General features: G+C 49.2%; 3 protein-coding genes across 3 annotated transcripts; 1 reads left to right on the top strand and 2 right to left on the bottom strand.

Moving 5' to 3' along the window:
- Nucleotides 1–1,641: 1,641 nt before the first annotated feature.
- Nucleotides 1,642–5,922, bottom strand: PtrM4_070250 (uncharacterized protein; the record flags this gene model as incomplete). Its single annotated transcript, XM_066105891.1, has 1 exon — nt 1,642–5,922. One exon carries the CDS (start codon nt 5,920–5,922, stop codon nt 1,642–1,644), a length of 4,281 nt encoding a protein of 1,426 aa, XP_065964518.1.
- A 257-nt stretch (nt 5,923–6,179) lies between these two features.
- PtrM4_070240 (KfrA-N domain containing protein) lies at nt 6,180–8,015 on the bottom strand (the record flags this gene model as incomplete). The annotated part of the gene is made up of 2 exons (XM_066105890.1): nt 6,180–6,352; nt 6,509–8,015. 2 exons carry the CDS (start codon nt 8,013–8,015, stop codon nt 6,180–6,182), a joined length of 1,680 nt encoding a protein of 559 aa, XP_065964517.1.
- A 3,183-nt stretch (nt 8,016–11,198) lies between these two features.
- Nucleotides 11,199–16,165, top strand: PtrM4_070230 (uncharacterized protein; the record flags this gene model as incomplete). Its single annotated transcript, XM_066105889.1, has 4 exons — nt 11,199–11,379; nt 11,479–13,033; nt 13,108–15,695; nt 15,774–16,165. The coding sequence occupies 4 exons, from the start codon at nt 11,199–11,201 to the stop codon at nt 16,163–16,165; spliced, it is 4,716 nt and encodes a 1,571-aa protein (XP_065964516.1).
- Between the last annotated feature and the right edge of the window lie 492 nt (nt 16,166–16,657).

The following is a 16,657-nucleotide window of genomic DNA, read 5'->3' as shown; positions in this document are numbered from 1 at the left end:
CTAGCTAGACTAATAATTTTTAGTTCTCTAGAAAGCTAAGAGCATTGTCTTTAAGATAAGTTACTAAAAAGGATTCTAAGTAAGCTTACGTCTGCGTAACTCTAGTAGTGTTTAAGAGTAGAAAAAAGTAAGCTACAAATCTAAGTATAACTTTTTATCTACAGTATCGTTTTAGCTAAAACTCTTATATGCTATTAAGTACGTATAGATCTATATAATGTTCAAATTAGAAGTTATTCTACTTGTGTTTGCAAGAGTAAGGCTAAAAAGAAGTTTTTAAAGCTTTTTTTATATTAAAGTAGCCAAAGCTAGTTACTAGTACCTAGCATACCAACCTCTAGCTGCTTTTACTGCTAGATAACGCCTAGGTAAAGACCTAATACAGTTATCTATTACCTCTTGCGGTAATTGCTCCCACTCTTCTAGAATTACTGGTTTAAACAATTCTACTGCCTTAGTACTCTTACCTACGCCTAAAGAGGCACTAGGTCTTTTTACTAGCTTATTCTTAAGTAAGCTCCAAACGTTTTCTATAGGATTTAGATCTAGGCTATAGGCAGGATGCTTAAAAAGAGGAACTCTATTCCTAGAGAACCAAGAGATAACTGCTGGCGTTTGATGGATCTTGGCGTTATCCTGCTAAAATTTCCAACCTAAATAGAATTAATTCTTAACTTAAGGAATAAAAAGAAAATTTCAAAAAATATCAAGAAATTAAAAAGATATAGTCTTTTAAAGTAAAAAAGAAAGACTTCTTACTTACCTCTTTTAAATAGAGATTTGATAATAGGCACAAGTACTTCTCGTATGTAACTTGTATTTGTAAATGTTCTAGAGTCCTGTTGTCAGATAATAGCACTGTTGAAGATGAGAGCGTACAGACGCTGGGTTAGACTAGCGCGACCAGGCATCTGAGAGAGCCAATCGGATCACAGGAAGGCTTGGCACCCCCCTGGTGTGCCCACAACCGTAGACAGAACCAACACACAATCAATAATCAATATTATCACCATTTTTACCTATTTCATCAGTATTCCAGACGAGAGTGAATATCTGACACCTGTAGAGATCTAGTTATGTGTAACTTAGATCTTCCACCTATCGAGATATCGTGGGCTATATCTCTATTAGTAAGCTAGATAAAAATGTACTTAACTCCTGGAAAAATACAACATTTTTTAAAGAATATTTTAGCTTATTTAGATTTTTTTTAAACTCACTTAAATTGGTTGTTTGGACCTGTTCCTTTCTAAGTCGCTTATTTCTTCTCTTTCTAACGTATTCTTGCCTAGCACTATACCCATGCTGTATAGAAGACTCGCTAGAGAATATGACTTTGCTAAAGTTTATATTTTTAAGAATTTGAAGTGTCTTCTTAGTGTGAGGGATCGATCAAGAAAGATTGGATTTGACAAGATACAAGCTATCGAGCTATCTACGTTGTGAGCCCGAACTTATGCTGTGGGCGCCAAGGCGCTAGTCCGATAAGATAAGGATCTTATCGATATGGGGGCCATGGGCCGAGCGAGTCTATGGATCCGTAACATTACCCCCCCCTTTCAGAAGACGGTTGCACCTGCAAGCCGTGAATGTCTTTTATTTTATGACGCTGTGCTTGATGCCGAGCAGTTATGTTGTGTCTCATCCTTCGGGTCCTTGCTTCTGCTTGGAGACAGACGTCCTGAGTTGTGCCACCTTCCCAGGTCCAAGCTGTGCCATCAGTGAATGCGAAGGTGATAGGGCAAGCTCACAACTGTCTAGTACGCTAACAACTTCAACATCATCGCGACCAAGTGAATATGCGGCGACTAGGTTGAGATACAACGCTAGGTCTCGATACAGTTCGTGAGGTGGGGGCTTGTCGGGATAGAGACGGTGAAAGTCTTCAACCGCTTCCTCTGCGCCCCACAGGTCTGTATAGTCTTGCCATGCGGGCGAGGCATTCCAGTCTGGGGAGTTGGTGTACTTAACCTTATACTGGAGCATGCCTTTCTTGTTTGTGAGGGTGTCCTTGCGTCGTTTATCTATGCGACAGTCGACGACCATGTCTACGTAGTAGTCGTGCTCTCCGTCAGGGTGTTTCTCAGCGATGACGCCCTCACTTGGGCGAGCTGTTTGATCGGCGTCCAGGTGTAGTAACCATGGGTGGAACACTGGATGGACTTGTTTGTAGCAGTCTGGTAGTGCGAGCTCGACTGCATATCGGTTGGGCAAAGCTCGCACTTTGTATGGGCCAAGGTTCTTTGCGCTGAGACCGCGGCTCGGGCGCATCGTAGGGATATTGCGGGCATCAATATAGACTTTGTCACCGACGCGGTAGTCTGGAGCGGGCTGTCTGTGCTGGTTGGCGTAGTGTTCCATCTTGTTTTGGGACCAGCGAAGATTTTCTTGCATGAAACGGATAACGTCGGCCATCCTTTTCACCGTGCCTCGGGCGTCTTCGCGGAGCAACTGTTCTGCGCGTGAACGGGCGTCGGTAATGGGCGAGTCTTCGGTGACTAGTTCCGATCCCATGCGAGGTAGGTAGCCCTTGGTGGCAAGCGCGGGTGCGACGCCAGAGGACACGTTTTCTCTGTTATTGATGGCGAGCTGGGCTAGTGGCAGCCAGTCTACCCAGTCGTTTTGCATATAGTTCGTGTAAGCACGCAGGTAACACTTTAGTCCGGCGTTGGCGACTTCAGTCTGGCCGTCTGTTTCTGGGTGGTAAGCTGTAGAGAGCTTTGGTGTAACACCCAGTCGATGACACAGCTCCTTCCAGAAATGAGAGACGAACTGTGACCCTCGGTCAGACACAATTGTAGTAGGGAAACCTTCCTCTCTCCAGACGTAATCGACAAATGCTCGGACAACAGCATCAACTTCAAGGCTGTCTAGGGCGATAAACCGTTGCGACTTGCTTAGCCGGTCAATCACGACCATGACATGAGAGTAGGTGCGTCCGAATCTAGTACAGTCTGGCAGGGGTGTGATGAAGTCGACTGAAATGTCAGTCCAGAATCGTTTCGGTACGGGGAGCGGGTGCAGCAGTCCCTGCTTGCGGTCTCTGTATGGCTTTGCGCGTCGGCAAACTACACAACTCCGGGTATACTGAGCGACTGTGTCTGTCATGAGCGGCCAGTAGTACTGTTGGCTAACTAGGTAGTAGGTAGAGCGCTTGCCGCCGTGGCCCGCCGTGGCGGTGTCGTGGAACCGACGGACGATGTCTTTGCGAAGATCGTCGTCGTAGGGGATGAAGAGTCTGCCGCGGAAGTAAACCAGACTGTTGCGGATTTCGCAGTCCTGTAGCTCTAGCTTCAGCTTCATTTGTATGGCGACAGTGTGGGGAAGGTGACGGGCGCCGTCTGCCTTTGCTCGTATTATTTCTTGTAGTGTGGGATCGACGCGGTAGGCATTTACGATCGCTGTCATAAGTCCATCGTCAGGCGCGTTCTCCCCCGGCACCCGTGCCAGGGAAGCTGGCGCAGCAGCGTGAGGGATCTCAATTGTCTCCCCCTTAGGCTGGCTGTCCAAGGCTACGTCTGGGGTTGAGTCGTCATCCACCAAATCATCGACGCCATACGCCTCCTCGCTCATTAGATATAGCATGCCTGCTAGCGTTTGTACCTCCTCCGCGTATTCGAATAACAGCGCCGCGAGTTGAATTGCTTGTCGGGCGTCGTTGTGTGTGTGCGTGTCTCGTTTGATGACGTCGTCGACGCGGTCGGGGCCGAGGATCGTCTGGGTCTGATGTATGATCCGTGGATCGTTTGGGTTCGTGGGTGTGTCGCCGGGGCGTCTCGTCAAGGCGTCGGGTTTGCTGCCTAGTCTGCCTGGTCGGTAAGTGATCTTAAAGTTGAATTCGCTCAGAAACTCAGCCCATCTTGCTTGACGCCTGTTGAGTGCTTTGTTGACCATAAAGGTCTGTAAGGTGGCATGGTCTGAGATGACCTTCACCGGGTCCGAGGTGCCGGCCAGCTCTGGTCTCCATTCCTCAAAGGCGCGGACGATGGCCATAAGCTCCTTGTCGTAGATGGCATAGTTGCACTCAGCTGGTGACATCTTTGTGGAGATAAAAGCGACTGGTTTTAGCACTCCGTCAGTCTGGACTTGGGACAGCACGGCTGCTGTGACGGTGTCGGAGGAGTCTGTTTCGACCCAGGTCTCAAGCGCGGGGTTGAAGTGCGCGAGGACCGGGGCGATGGTAAATGCTTTCTTAAGCTTTTCGAATGCGTCGTGGGCAGCAGATCCTTGGGCGATAGGAAAGTTCAGCTTGACGTCGCCGTTTGTCCCGCGGGTAAGATCCGTGAGCGGCCGCGCGATATAAGAGAAGGCAACAATAAACCTTCGGTAGAAATTTGCGAAACCTAGGAATGCTTGCAACTCTTTCAATGTTGTTGGGGTGCCCCAGTCGAGCACTGACTTAACCTTGGCGGGGTCCATTTTGATGCCTTCAGTTGTAAGAATGAGGCCCAGGTATCTCACCTCTTGGACGGCAAACTCGGACTTGTCAATGTCTAGATGAAGTCCGGCCTCACCTAGACTCTCGATAACCTTGCGGACATGAACCTTATGCTCTGCCAAAGACGCGCTGTAGATTAGGACGTCGTCGAGGTATGCAGAGCAGAACTCGTCAAGGTAATCGCGTAAAACCTCGTTAATGTAGGCCTGAAAGGTACCTGGTGCGTTGCAGAGTCCGAAAGGCATCACTAAGTATTCGAATAGGCCATACCGTGTTAGGAAGGCAGTCTTATGTTCGTCGCCTTCCTTGATGCGGATTTTGTTAAAGGCGGCGATGACGTCGACCACGGTGAAGTAGGCGACGTTAGCTAGCCGCGCGAGCGTTTCTTTAATCATCGGAGGAGCGTTCCTGTTCTTGATAGTGACGGCATTGAGCGCTCTATAGTCCACGCAAATGCGGAGTCCACCTCCAGATTTGCGGACGACGAGCACAGGCGAAGCGAAGTCTGACTTGCTTTCACGGATCTCACCGCGTCCTCTCATGTCCTCAACATAAGCTTTAACGGCAAGGCCTTCGTCCTTACTTATGCCGTACATCTTAGCGTTTGGGTGTTTTGATCCGGGGATAATGTCAATGCTGTGGTCGACCGCGCCTCGTCGAGCGGGCAAGTCTGTCGTGGCGGGATCAGGATTAAATCGGTGGGCGAGATCGTGGAGCCATTCGGGCAACTTGTCTAGGACCTCGTCGCGAGTTTTAGCGGGCGAGTTCAGCTTCTGGTGGAACTTATCAATGTCTTCCTGAGATAGGGCGTTCATGTCCATGGCAAATAGTGAGGCGAAGACGCGGCTAGCCTGGGCTCTCTCGTCGGCGTCATCGCTGTCATCTTTGTCGAGTTGTTCAAAATCATGTGGGTACAGCCAGATAGTACCGTTCTCTGGTCGTGATGCCAGTGCGGCAGCGGCCTCACCTGACACATGGTGTATGTCCATGTTCGCGTAGGTCGGGTTCCGTTCTTTGGCTTTTGCTGCGGCCCGTCGGTGTCGACTGCTGCGAACAGTGACTTGCTCGCCTTTGTGTAGGCAGTTGGCGTAGCAATGCTCGCTGTTGAAACGCATAGTTTTTTCCCTCCAGTCGATGTGTGGATTATGCTCTTCTAGCCATGAAGTGCCGAAAATAAAGTCGTAAGTCGTCATAGGTACACTGTAGAAGAGTTCCTCGCTAACGTGTTCAGCGTGGGAGATGGGGGCTAGGACGCCGTGTGTGATAGGCGCCATGGCGAAATTGCCGTCGCCAAGTCGTAGTTGCAAAGGTTGTTTAAGCCGAAACGTCGGCAGGTTATGTCGTTGCGCAAATAGTGTGGAGATACAGTTTCCAGTAGCACCAGAGTCAGTCAAAGCTTCCGTATCAATATAGCTATTCGAAGTGGCGACCTTGCACTTGAAAACGAACTCCTGGCCTTGGACAAGCTGCTTGCCTTTGACCATAGTGTTCGCGCTCAAGACAACGTGTCTGTCCTCTATAGCCTGGGGAGGCGTCCAGTCCTCCAATTCTTGTAAACAAACGCGTAAAGTGCTAGGTGTAGCTCCGGTGAGCGGGGTAGTTTGGGTATCAAGGGTCGGTGAAACAATAGGGGGTATCGCTAACAAGGGTTGGACTGGTAGTTGTGGCTTTGACTGTGACTGTAACTGTATCTGTGGACCATTTTGGTGCGGTCCCCGGGGGCGTCTTTCGCCGGGGACGGCTAGTTTTCCGACTCGTCGGTGGCATCGACGACTGTGGCCTGGAGGGCGGCGTTGGTGAATGTAGCTTTGAGGGCAGGGACGCGGCTAGCTGGCACGATAGAGCCAGACTTGCAGGCTGCTGGGACGTCTGCGTCGGTCGGACGATGTTTCTTGCCGCTGACATTTGCCGTGCCTCCGCATTTAAAGCACTCGCCTTGCTTACTCAACGCGTTGAGTTGCGCGCGCGTGCGACCGTAGTTGTTACGCGTTGTGGAGCCGCTGCTATTGCTGTTGCCGTTGCCATTACCTCCACCACCAGCGTTAGACGTGTTGCGGCCGGTTCGGGTACCATTATTTCCGCTGCTCTGGGTGAGACGTGAGAGCTGTTGCTGAGTGCGGCAATTCTGGGCAAACGCTTCCCAAGTATCACCATGGCGGAATTGTAAACCTGCGTTACGACCAAACTTCATGAGTCGGATCGCGTGCTGGATCATTTCGTTGTCGCCCAGGTTCAATGGTGCGACTGTAGAGGTAAAGCGGGCTACCCAGGTGTTAAACGATTCATTGTCGCGTTGCTTTAATCCTCCAGAGCCGCTGTCGTGTAGCGCTGCGCTGGCTTCGGTGACCTTGTCGACCGTGTCAAAGATGCGATCAAGTTCCGTGAGGACTTCTTCCGCTGTCACGTAGGCGTTACGAGCTCCGGGTGCTGCTCTATATTCCACCTGTGCAGCGGCTGGTCCTCGCAAGTGGTCAATCAGGTAGTCGAGCTGATCTTGAACAGTTGTGTGGATAGTAGTTTTGTTTAAGAAGTTCCTGGCGCTGCGGCGCCAATACTTGTAGTCCTCTTTGTCGGTGCTGTCTCCGCGAAAGATGTCAATATCCTTCAGCTTTGCACCCGTTGCAGTGAGGTTGTCCGATACAGCAGACCGAGCTAGGGGTCGGTTTTTCTGATGATGTGCCATAGGGGGAGGCAGCATCAAGTCGTGAGTGCCAGTGCCAATGAACGGGTTCGCAGTCATTGGAGGAGGGGACGACTGGAACTGAGCTGGGCGCGTGTCATATAAATTTCCATTCGTCGGGACGCCCGCGTGCTGTTGCAGGACACTCCTCTCGTTGTAGAGGTCGCTAATCTGGGAGTAGAGCTTCACGTTTGACTCGCGCGAGGCTGCAAGCTCGTCTTCGAGCACTGCTAGCCGTGAAGCGTAGCTGTTCTTAGTAGTGATCATGCGGTTGCATTTCTGGGTGACTTGGGCAAGCTCGTCTGCGGCGGCAGCGCGAGCTTGCGTCTGGGCGCGCTCCACGCGGGCGTCAGCTGCTTCTTGTTGTACACGGGCTTCATTATGTGCTTGGTCTAGCTGTTCGGCTTGTTCAGCTATCTGACTAAGCAAATCTGCTAGGTGTCCAAAGACACTCTCAGCATGTTCAGCGATGCAAGCGGTGAAGTCGTCAACGTTCCTCATGTCCGCGAGGATCTCGCGCTCATCGTTGTCGTGGATGCCATAAAAACGTAGATACATGTCATCCGTGTCGTCGTCGTAGCCTAGTTCTATAGAAGTCTTATCCGCTGGCTTAACGGCTTTCTTAAGAGACTGTCTACAAGACTGTCGTCGGCGTTCAGCGGCGTTGACGTCATTGCCCTCGTCCTCGCTGTTGCCTTGGCCGTCTCCACGGCCAAAAGTGACCTGTCTCTTGCGGGTGGCGAGCTTCTGTCTAATAGTCGCCTTCTCCGCTTCGGTGAGGTCGTCGTCATTCTCAAAGTCGCCGTACTCAAGGTGCGACTCTGCTGGAATGGTTTGTGTGTCGTTCTGAGCACCCTGGTCGTGGGCATCCTTGCTCGTCTCGTTTAGTCGGGCCATCATCGGCGGCAGCGCTAGAAGCGGCGGCGGATCTTTTCTGGCAGGTGGGTACAGCTATGCAGCTGGGCAATCCAGTGTCTTCCGCGGCGGCACTCTGCGGCGGCGGGTCTTTTCTGGCAGGTGGGTACAGCTATGCAGCTGGGCAATCAGGTGTCTTTACTACGGCGGCTCTTCTGCGGCGGTACGTATAGTCAATGCGATCCTCGTCGCGTAAGTGTTTCTGTCGTTGGCGTGTCGCTCGCAGCGACAAGAAAATACAATTCGCGAACGAGCTTCCAGGGCCCGTCTTGAAAGGGAGCTTGTATAATGTGAGGGATCGATCAAGAAAGATTGGATTTGACAAGATACAAGCTATCGAGCTATCTACGTTGTGAGCCCGAACTTATGCTGTGGGCGCCAAGGCGCTAGTCCGATAAGATAAGGATCTTATCGATATGGGGGCCATGGGCCGAGCGAGTCTATGGATCCGTAACACTTAGCGTAATTTCTGCGGTTAGTAGCTTTTTCTGCGTTTAAAAGCTGCTTCTTTCTAGCTAGAGATTTTGAGTATTTCTCTGCTTTCAATAAGCGTTGTAGGCTTCTAGTAGAGAAATCTAGATTATTCTCTACTAGAATACGCCTATTTGTCTTCTTAGGACTTCTTTCTAGGTCTCTATTAACTACTCGAGTAGTTCGTTTAGAGACCTTAGTAGGGCGGCCTAGTTTAGGCGTAGAAAGCGGTAGAATAGGACTTTTCTTCTTCTTAATACGTTGTAAAGTATTATATATGTTGAGAATATTCCGGTCACCTGTCACGAGGACGCTAAGTCACATGACCCACACCGCTCTATATTAGCCGAGCTTTGTATAGTTAGCAATTGACACACTTACATGCCATGACTGAGAGAGTCATTCTTTCTCAACAGGTTATGAGCCCGGCTTACGCGCTTGCGTGTGCATTGTGAGTGTCCGGAGTGTCGTTTCTTCGATATGGGCAGCAAGCTGGTATATGCGTGTCTACGCCAGAACAACCCAGGAGGTCGTCGCCTTCTATATTCTAAGACACTGGGTCGTCGCCCTGGCTGCCGCGAAGGGTATTAAGTCCTGAAGACACTGGGCCGTCGCCCTGGCTACCGCGAAGGGTATTAAGTCCGAAGAAAAATGGACTATCGTCCGGAGAAGCTGGGAGCGTCTCGAAGATACCTTGGGCGAGTTATACCCAATTCCGACGCGCGAGTCGAAGAGAGCAATGGTTGCTCTATCCCTTTTCAACCAACCTTTTGACAACGATTCGAATACCTACCTACCGACGGTAACCATCGATTCTTCCGAAAACAACTCGAATTGCCTGCCTATCGATAGTAACCTTTCGAGACCTTCTTTTTAAACTAGTAGCTACAGTTCGACAGCTGTGATGGTTTTGGGCCGTTGCCCCGCACAGGCCACCTGCCAGATGCCTTAGCTTGTAAGAAGCTCTGCGCGGAATATATCTAAGTGGGGGTGTGCATGGGCCACCAAACAGGTGGCTCGTGCGCGAACATCAAAACAACGCTAAGGCATCTGGCAGGTGGCCTGTGCGGGGCAACGGCCCAAAACCATCACAACAGCTACTTTCAATTCCTTAAACTCGAAAACCTACCGTTTGACGGTGCTCGAAGTTTTTTTACTCTCTCGAACGCTACCCACCTACCCCCACCCGATTTCTCGATCGATTTTTATCTTCTTTCCAAAGGATTTCGTTAAATAAACGCAAAGAAGCAAAGGCTTATATAACGATGGGGAGAATAAGGGTGTTAGGGTCTGGAGCCCTGAATAGGACACAGACAAGGAGGCAGGAGCGGAGGAACGGAGCGGGGACAACAAGAGAGGAGAGCGTACATAGCTAGAGTACTGGGAGTACTAAGCTAGGGGAGCGCTAGGATAGAGGAGAGCGTACACAGCTAGAGTACTGGGAGTACCAAGCTGGGGGAGCGCTGGGACAGAGGAGAGCGTACACAGCTAGAGTACTGGGAGTACCAAGCTGAGGGAGCGCTGACTCTCACGTAGGAGTCGAGGGAGAGTCGGTATGTTGGTGATATCGATTCTACCTTGATTTTCAAACGCGAAAATTCTCTCGACCTTCTTTCTCGACCTTCTCTCTCGACCTTCTTTCTCGACCTTCTTTCCTCAACTCTTCACTCGGCCGATACCTCACTTTACTTGAGGGACTCGCAACGTAACGGCCACTATAGGGTGACAGGGAGGTTTCATTCTTGTTGACAAGGCACTTCTGGGGGAGTGTTGGAAAGTGCATGCAAGGCGTTCAGTGGAAGCATATAAAGGGAGAAGAAGCTTCGACTGCAAGACCTATACAAAGTAGTGGGTACAGCTGATCGGCTTATGGGGGAGTGTTGAGAATATTCCGGTCACCTGTCACGAGGACGCTAAGTCACATGACCCACACCGCTCTATATTAGCCGAGCTTTGTATAGTTAGCAATTGACACACTTACATGCCATGACTGAGAGAGTCATTCTTTCTCAACAATATATAGACTTATTAGGCTTTTCTAGTATAGTACTAATAGTACTAGTAGATTTTTTTGCAAAGATAGAGTATAAACTTCTTTTTCGAATTTAGAAAGCTCTCGAGACATAGAGAGATAATAGAGATAAGAAAATTTGGAAGTAGAAAGAGAAAGATATATAGAATAACACTAGTAGATTATTACGTAATTCTAGCGTAATTTTTTAGCGTACTTTTCTTTATTCTTCGTTTTTGAAATTAACTGTTACGAACCTGTGGGAAGGGGCACGGCGGTTAAGTTAAGGAGCGTCGGCGGGATAGCTGACCCCTCCATATGTGACACGGGAACTTAATCACGTGACCTCCTCGGCTTGGCATGCACGAGGAAAGGTCTTGGCACACTCCTCGTACATACGCCACCGAGGAGTACTCCTCGCGCGTCAGCCACCGAGGAATCCTCGGACTCCTCTGAGCGAGGACAGCGAGCACCATAGGTATATAGCATTAGGCAATGAGCTTCTATAGCTCATGGTGTTCAACTTCGAAATCTAAGGATTAGTACTTGATTCTCAAACCCCCTGTATATTACATCGATCTACCAATCGTGCTATACACCCTCGTGTCCATCGCATCACTCAATCCCCGAGAACCAACCCAAGATCATCTTCGGACGACCTTCACACTTTGAACACCCTCAAGATGAGTGACACCCCGATGAACACACCTAACGAAACTTCGTCAAGCCGCACCAAGGTGGCCAGACCCGATCTATTTCACGGCGATCGACACAAGCTCGAAGACTGGATTCTCCAGTTCGATCTCTTCTTCAGGTTTGAAGATGAGAAGGTCGACCCTACTGATCGTGGACTGCTCATGGCAAGTTACATGCGAGGAACTGCCGCCACCTGGATCAAGCCTTACCTCAACAAATACATGGACGACAACGATGACGACGACGATATTGAACGAATGTTTGAAGACCATCCAACCTTCAAAGACAAGCTTAGACAGCAATTCGGAGTCATCAACGAAGAATCCAAGGCAGATCGTGCAATCCAACAGCTCAAACAAACCCAATCAGTCGCCGACTACGCCAGTATCTTCCAGGGGCATGCCCTGAAGACCGACTGGGACGACAAGGCATTAAGGGTTATGTACCGACAAGGACTCAAGGAAAGAGTCAAAGAAGAGCTCATGCGAAGCGGCGTGGCAATCAACAACCTACAGGATCTCATCCGAGAATCAATTCGTATCGACAATGCACTCTACGAATTGCAGCAGGAAATCCAACCGGTTAGAGCTAACCAGTCAGTGCAACGCATAAAGGGACGATTCTTTAAGAAGAAACCAGGATATCGGACGACACCCGGAGGTATTGTACCCTCCGCCGGTAACAACTGGCACGACCCTGATGCAATGCAAATGGACAACATCAACAAAGGCAAGAGTTTCGGAAGGAATGACAAGAAGAAGCCATATAACAAGAAAGAGATCACTTGTTATAATTGTGACAAGAAAGGTCACATGGCTAGGGACTGCCACAGCAAGAATAAAGTGGTTAGACAACTCAACGTTATCCACAAAGCAGTACCCACTAAGCGACACGAAACATGGAATGTCATATCCAAACCAACTATCGAAATCAACACGCAGGAAAGCGTTTTGGGATTGGATAACCTCACACTCGTGGAATCAGACTCAGAAGAAGAACAGCCCTCTTCGGAGTACGACATGCTCGAAGACGAGTCCAAGGACTTAGAGGCTACGGAAATCGACCAGACCAAATTCGGCAAGATGGCCATGTTTGAAGGAATCAACAGGCCACCCACACCTTATATACAGGAAGAAGAGTTCTACAAGCTCGCAGGACAAATCAACCAGCTACTACGACACCTCAACAAGGCTAATATCGAGTACGCCTGTGAGGAACCCAACATTATGGCTGCTATGCGACAGGACTTCTACCGATTGTCACTAGAAGTACAACAAAATAAGGAAAACATTTCAACCGAAATATTGGAGTTCCTACCAACAACATGGGAACTAAGCTGGATCGAAGACGCAATCCGATCATGGGAAGAACCAACGTTGCCAATCTCGGAAGAAGAGAAGCAAGAGATCTACGACGAACTCTGCCAGACCAGGAACGATTGGAAGACCTTCCAACACGGCCACAAGAGAAAGGCCAAGGACATCAGTAGATCAAAGGAATACGACTACTGGATGGACCCTAGGAACCCAGAACATGAGAAGTTATCATGGGTTACATGCATTCACGACCATTGCAGAGTACACTACTCGGATAAGTCCGGATCAGGATGGTTCCCAGAAGAAACCAAACGATCGTACCGCTGCAAGTGGCAATTCTTCGACTGCAAAAACGACCTATGCCCAATACATTTATGGGACAAAAGGGAAAAGACATACTTCCCAGGTCACGACAACCCCGAAGAAGTTGATCAGATGCAAACAGTATGGCTAAAAGAATACGACGAAGGAGACGCTTGGGAATGCCAACAACCCAACTGGCAAACGTGCCTTAGCAAAGAATGCGACCTTCATGCGATAGCCAAAGGATTCCATGGATTTGGAAATCAGGCTTTTTTAGGCCAGCACCCGGCCCAGAGCGGCCCGGCAAGGAGATTAACTCAGTAAACTCCTTAGACCTCATCAAGCTTCAGGTGAAGCTTGAAGGGAGGTGGATGAAGGCACTAGTAGATTCGGGATCACAAGCCAACTACGTTTCAGCGCACGCAGCGTCTTCAGCCGGACTGAAGCCGTTACAGAAACAAGAAGCTTACCCACTACATGTGGCCAACGGAGAGCCAATGCCAGGTGAACAAGAGATCACCCACGAGGTCAGACAAGTGACGCTCAACATCCAAGGACACCAAGAGAAGATAGACCTAGATGTCTTCGGACTAGCTACCCACGACATCATATTAGGACTTCCATGGTTACGAGAACACAACCCACGGATCGACTGGAAGTCGAAGACGTTCTCATTCGAGTGCTGTGGAACGGACGCAACCACAAGCCAGCCTACGCATTGTCAGAGTACGATGGTAGATGAGAGGAAACTGAATAACATCGCAAAGAAAAAGCGAGCCTCGACAAAGGACGGCCTTAAGAAACAAGGGTCCGACTCAGCAGACGCCGGAACGGAGCCACCGGGTCGACAGACTAGAGTTTTGGAGAAACGCGCAACTCCTAAGATCCCCGCAGAATACAAAGAATTCGAACATCTATTCCGGGAAGTGGCAGATGAACAAGCATTGCCAAAGCACCAACCCTGGGACCACAAGATTGTCTTACAGGAAGGAAAGAAACCGACTTTCGGCCCAATATACGGACTATCGGAAAAAGAATTGAGCACGTTACGCGACTACATCAAGACAAGTCTAGCAAAGAAATATATCCGACCATCGAAGTCACCAGCAGGATATCCAATCATGTTTGTCCCGAAGAAAGACGGAAAACTACGACTATGTGTAGACTATCGCAAGCTCAACGACATCACAATCAAGAATCGATACCCCCTACCGAATATTACAGAATTACGGGATCGATTATCTCGCGCAGAGGTCTTTACAGCATTAGATCTTCGAGATGGATACCACCTAATTCGCATAGCGAAAGGTGAAGAGTGGAAAACGGCGTTCCGATCAAGATACGGACACTACGAATACACAGTTATGCCGTTTGGGCTCACGAACGCCCCAGCAACGTTCCAGGAACTCATCAACAATGTGTTAAGAGCACATCTAGACATCTTTGTCATAGCTTATCTAGACGACATTCTCGTCTACTCCGAGACTTTAGAGGACCATGTTGAACATGTCAAGACGGTACTAAGGGCCCTTGAGCAGTTCAACCTCCGACTCAAACCAGAGAAGTGTGAATTTCACAAGACTAAGGTCAACTTCTTAGGCTATGTAGTAGGAGCGGACGGAGTACAAATGAGCGAAGAAAAGATTCAGGTTATCAAGGATTGGCCAACACCGACAACAGTTGTACAGATACAGTCCTTCTTAGGATTCTTGAACTTCAACCGACAGTTCATCAAGGACTTCTCAAACATCGCCATCCCTTTGACAAAACTCACAAGAAAGGACGTACTCTTTAAGTGGAGCAAGGAAGCAGAGAACGCATTCCAAACGCTTAAGAAAGCAAGCACAGAACCACCATGTTTTCGAATATTCCAAGCAGGACACCCATTACGCTTTGAGACCGACGCATCGGATCTCGCGCTAGGCGGATGCGCAAGTCAATTGCACGAAGGCAAATGGCACCCCATCGCCTACTACTCTCGCAAATTCTCAGGACCAGAAGAACGATACGACGTTCACGACAAGGAGCTACTAGCTATTGTCGCATGCTTACAACACTGGAGAGTATACGCAGAAAGCTGCTCGGAACTTACGATATACACAGATCACAAAAATCTAGTGAACTTTACGACTACCAAAGTACTCAACCGCAGACAAGTAAGATGGTCAGAACTACTAGGACAGTACAAGTTCAAGATTGTGTACACACCAGGAAAAGAGAACGGCAGAGCAGACGCTCTCAGCCGTAGACCAGATATCGCAGGCACCAAGGAAGTCATCGACACCGCGATACTCAGGGTTAACGAAGACGGATCGCTAGGACCAGCAAAAACGCTGAACGCCATCCTCCACATCGGAAACAATGTACCGGAAGAATTGCAGGAAGCAATTATTCAGCAACACCACGACGACCCTGTACACGGTCACCCGGGCATTACCAGAACAATGGAACTCATCAGACGCAACTACGAGTTCCCAGGAATGAAGGAAAAGGTTACCTTATTTATCGCAAAATGTGCAGACTGTCAGAAGAACAAACACGACACGCACGCACCTTACGGCGAGATGCAAGCATTAGAGCTACCCACAGAACCTTGGGCAGACATCTCTATGGACTTTGTCACAGGTTTACCAGTCTCAAGAGACCCAGCGACAAACATAGGATACAACGCAATACTCGTTGTAATCGATCGATTCACAAAACAAGCAGAGTACATCCCGTTTAGAAACGATTTCACGGCAGTACACCTGGCTCACATCATCAACGATCGAATCATCAGACATCACGGCATCCCAAAGTCAATTATAAGCGACAGAGACAAGCTCTTCACTTCAAACTTTTGGACAACACTTTTGGCCGCGATTGGTACAAAACGCAAGCTATCGACAGCGTTTCACCCGCAGACAGACGGACAGACAGAAAGAACGAACAGAACCATGAAAGCATATCTCAGGATATACGTCAATCATCAGCAAACCAACTGGGTTTCGCTTCTGCCTATGGCACAAATGGCATACAATAACAAGCTTTCAGAGTCTACAGGACAGACTCCGTTCTATGCAAACCACGGGAGACACCCAAATCTCTTTACACGCACACTTCCGAGCCAGAAAACGGAAGCAGCTATCGCCACAGCCGAGGAGCTGAAGGCAGTACATGAGTTGCTACAGAGCAAACTCGAGACAGCACAACGTCAAAGCATTTCATATGTCAACAAGAAACGAAAAATGGCACCTCAGCTAGAGAGGGGGATAAAGTTTATCTACGCACGAAGAATCTTCGCACGAAGCGACCAAGCAAAGGACTCGACAACGTCAAAGTCGGACCATTTTTGATTCTCAATCGGAAAGGACCAGTTACGTACACACTCGACCTTCCACCAGACGCTAGAATACATCCCAGATTCCACGTAAGCCTTTTGGAACCAGCACACCCAGACACGCCATTACAGAAAACCTTCCACTACGAAACAGAAGAAGAAAACGAATTTGAAGTCGAGAAAATTGTCACACACAGAGTCGTGGACAACGGCACCGAATATCTAGTCAAATGTTAGGATACCCAGACAGCGAAAACACATGGGAACCAGACACCAACCTTACGAACTGCCGACAACTACTTCAAGAATATAAGAAAAAGACATACCAGGCAACCTCAGCTAGAGGAAAAAACGGGAGCATCGCCAGGATTCGCGGGCGACGCGAGCGCATCTAGGGAACAAGGGTTTCCCACATCATCGGCGAAAACCCCACCAAGGCATCCGCCGCGGGGCAATTCATCGACTCTTGCGCATCCACGTCATCACCACCATCGCGCAAGGTATTCGC

The sequence above is a fragment of the Pyrenophora tritici-repentis genome, chromosome 2, assembly GCF_003171515.1.
Source record: "Pyrenophora tritici-repentis strain M4 chromosome 2, whole genome shotgun sequence".
Lineage (NCBI taxonomy): Eukaryota > Fungi > Ascomycota > Dothideomycetes > Pleosporales > Pleosporaceae > Pyrenophora > Pyrenophora tritici-repentis.
The sequence above is the reverse complement of the archived record's forward strand: the minus strand, read 5'-3'. Positions and strand labels throughout refer to the sequence as shown.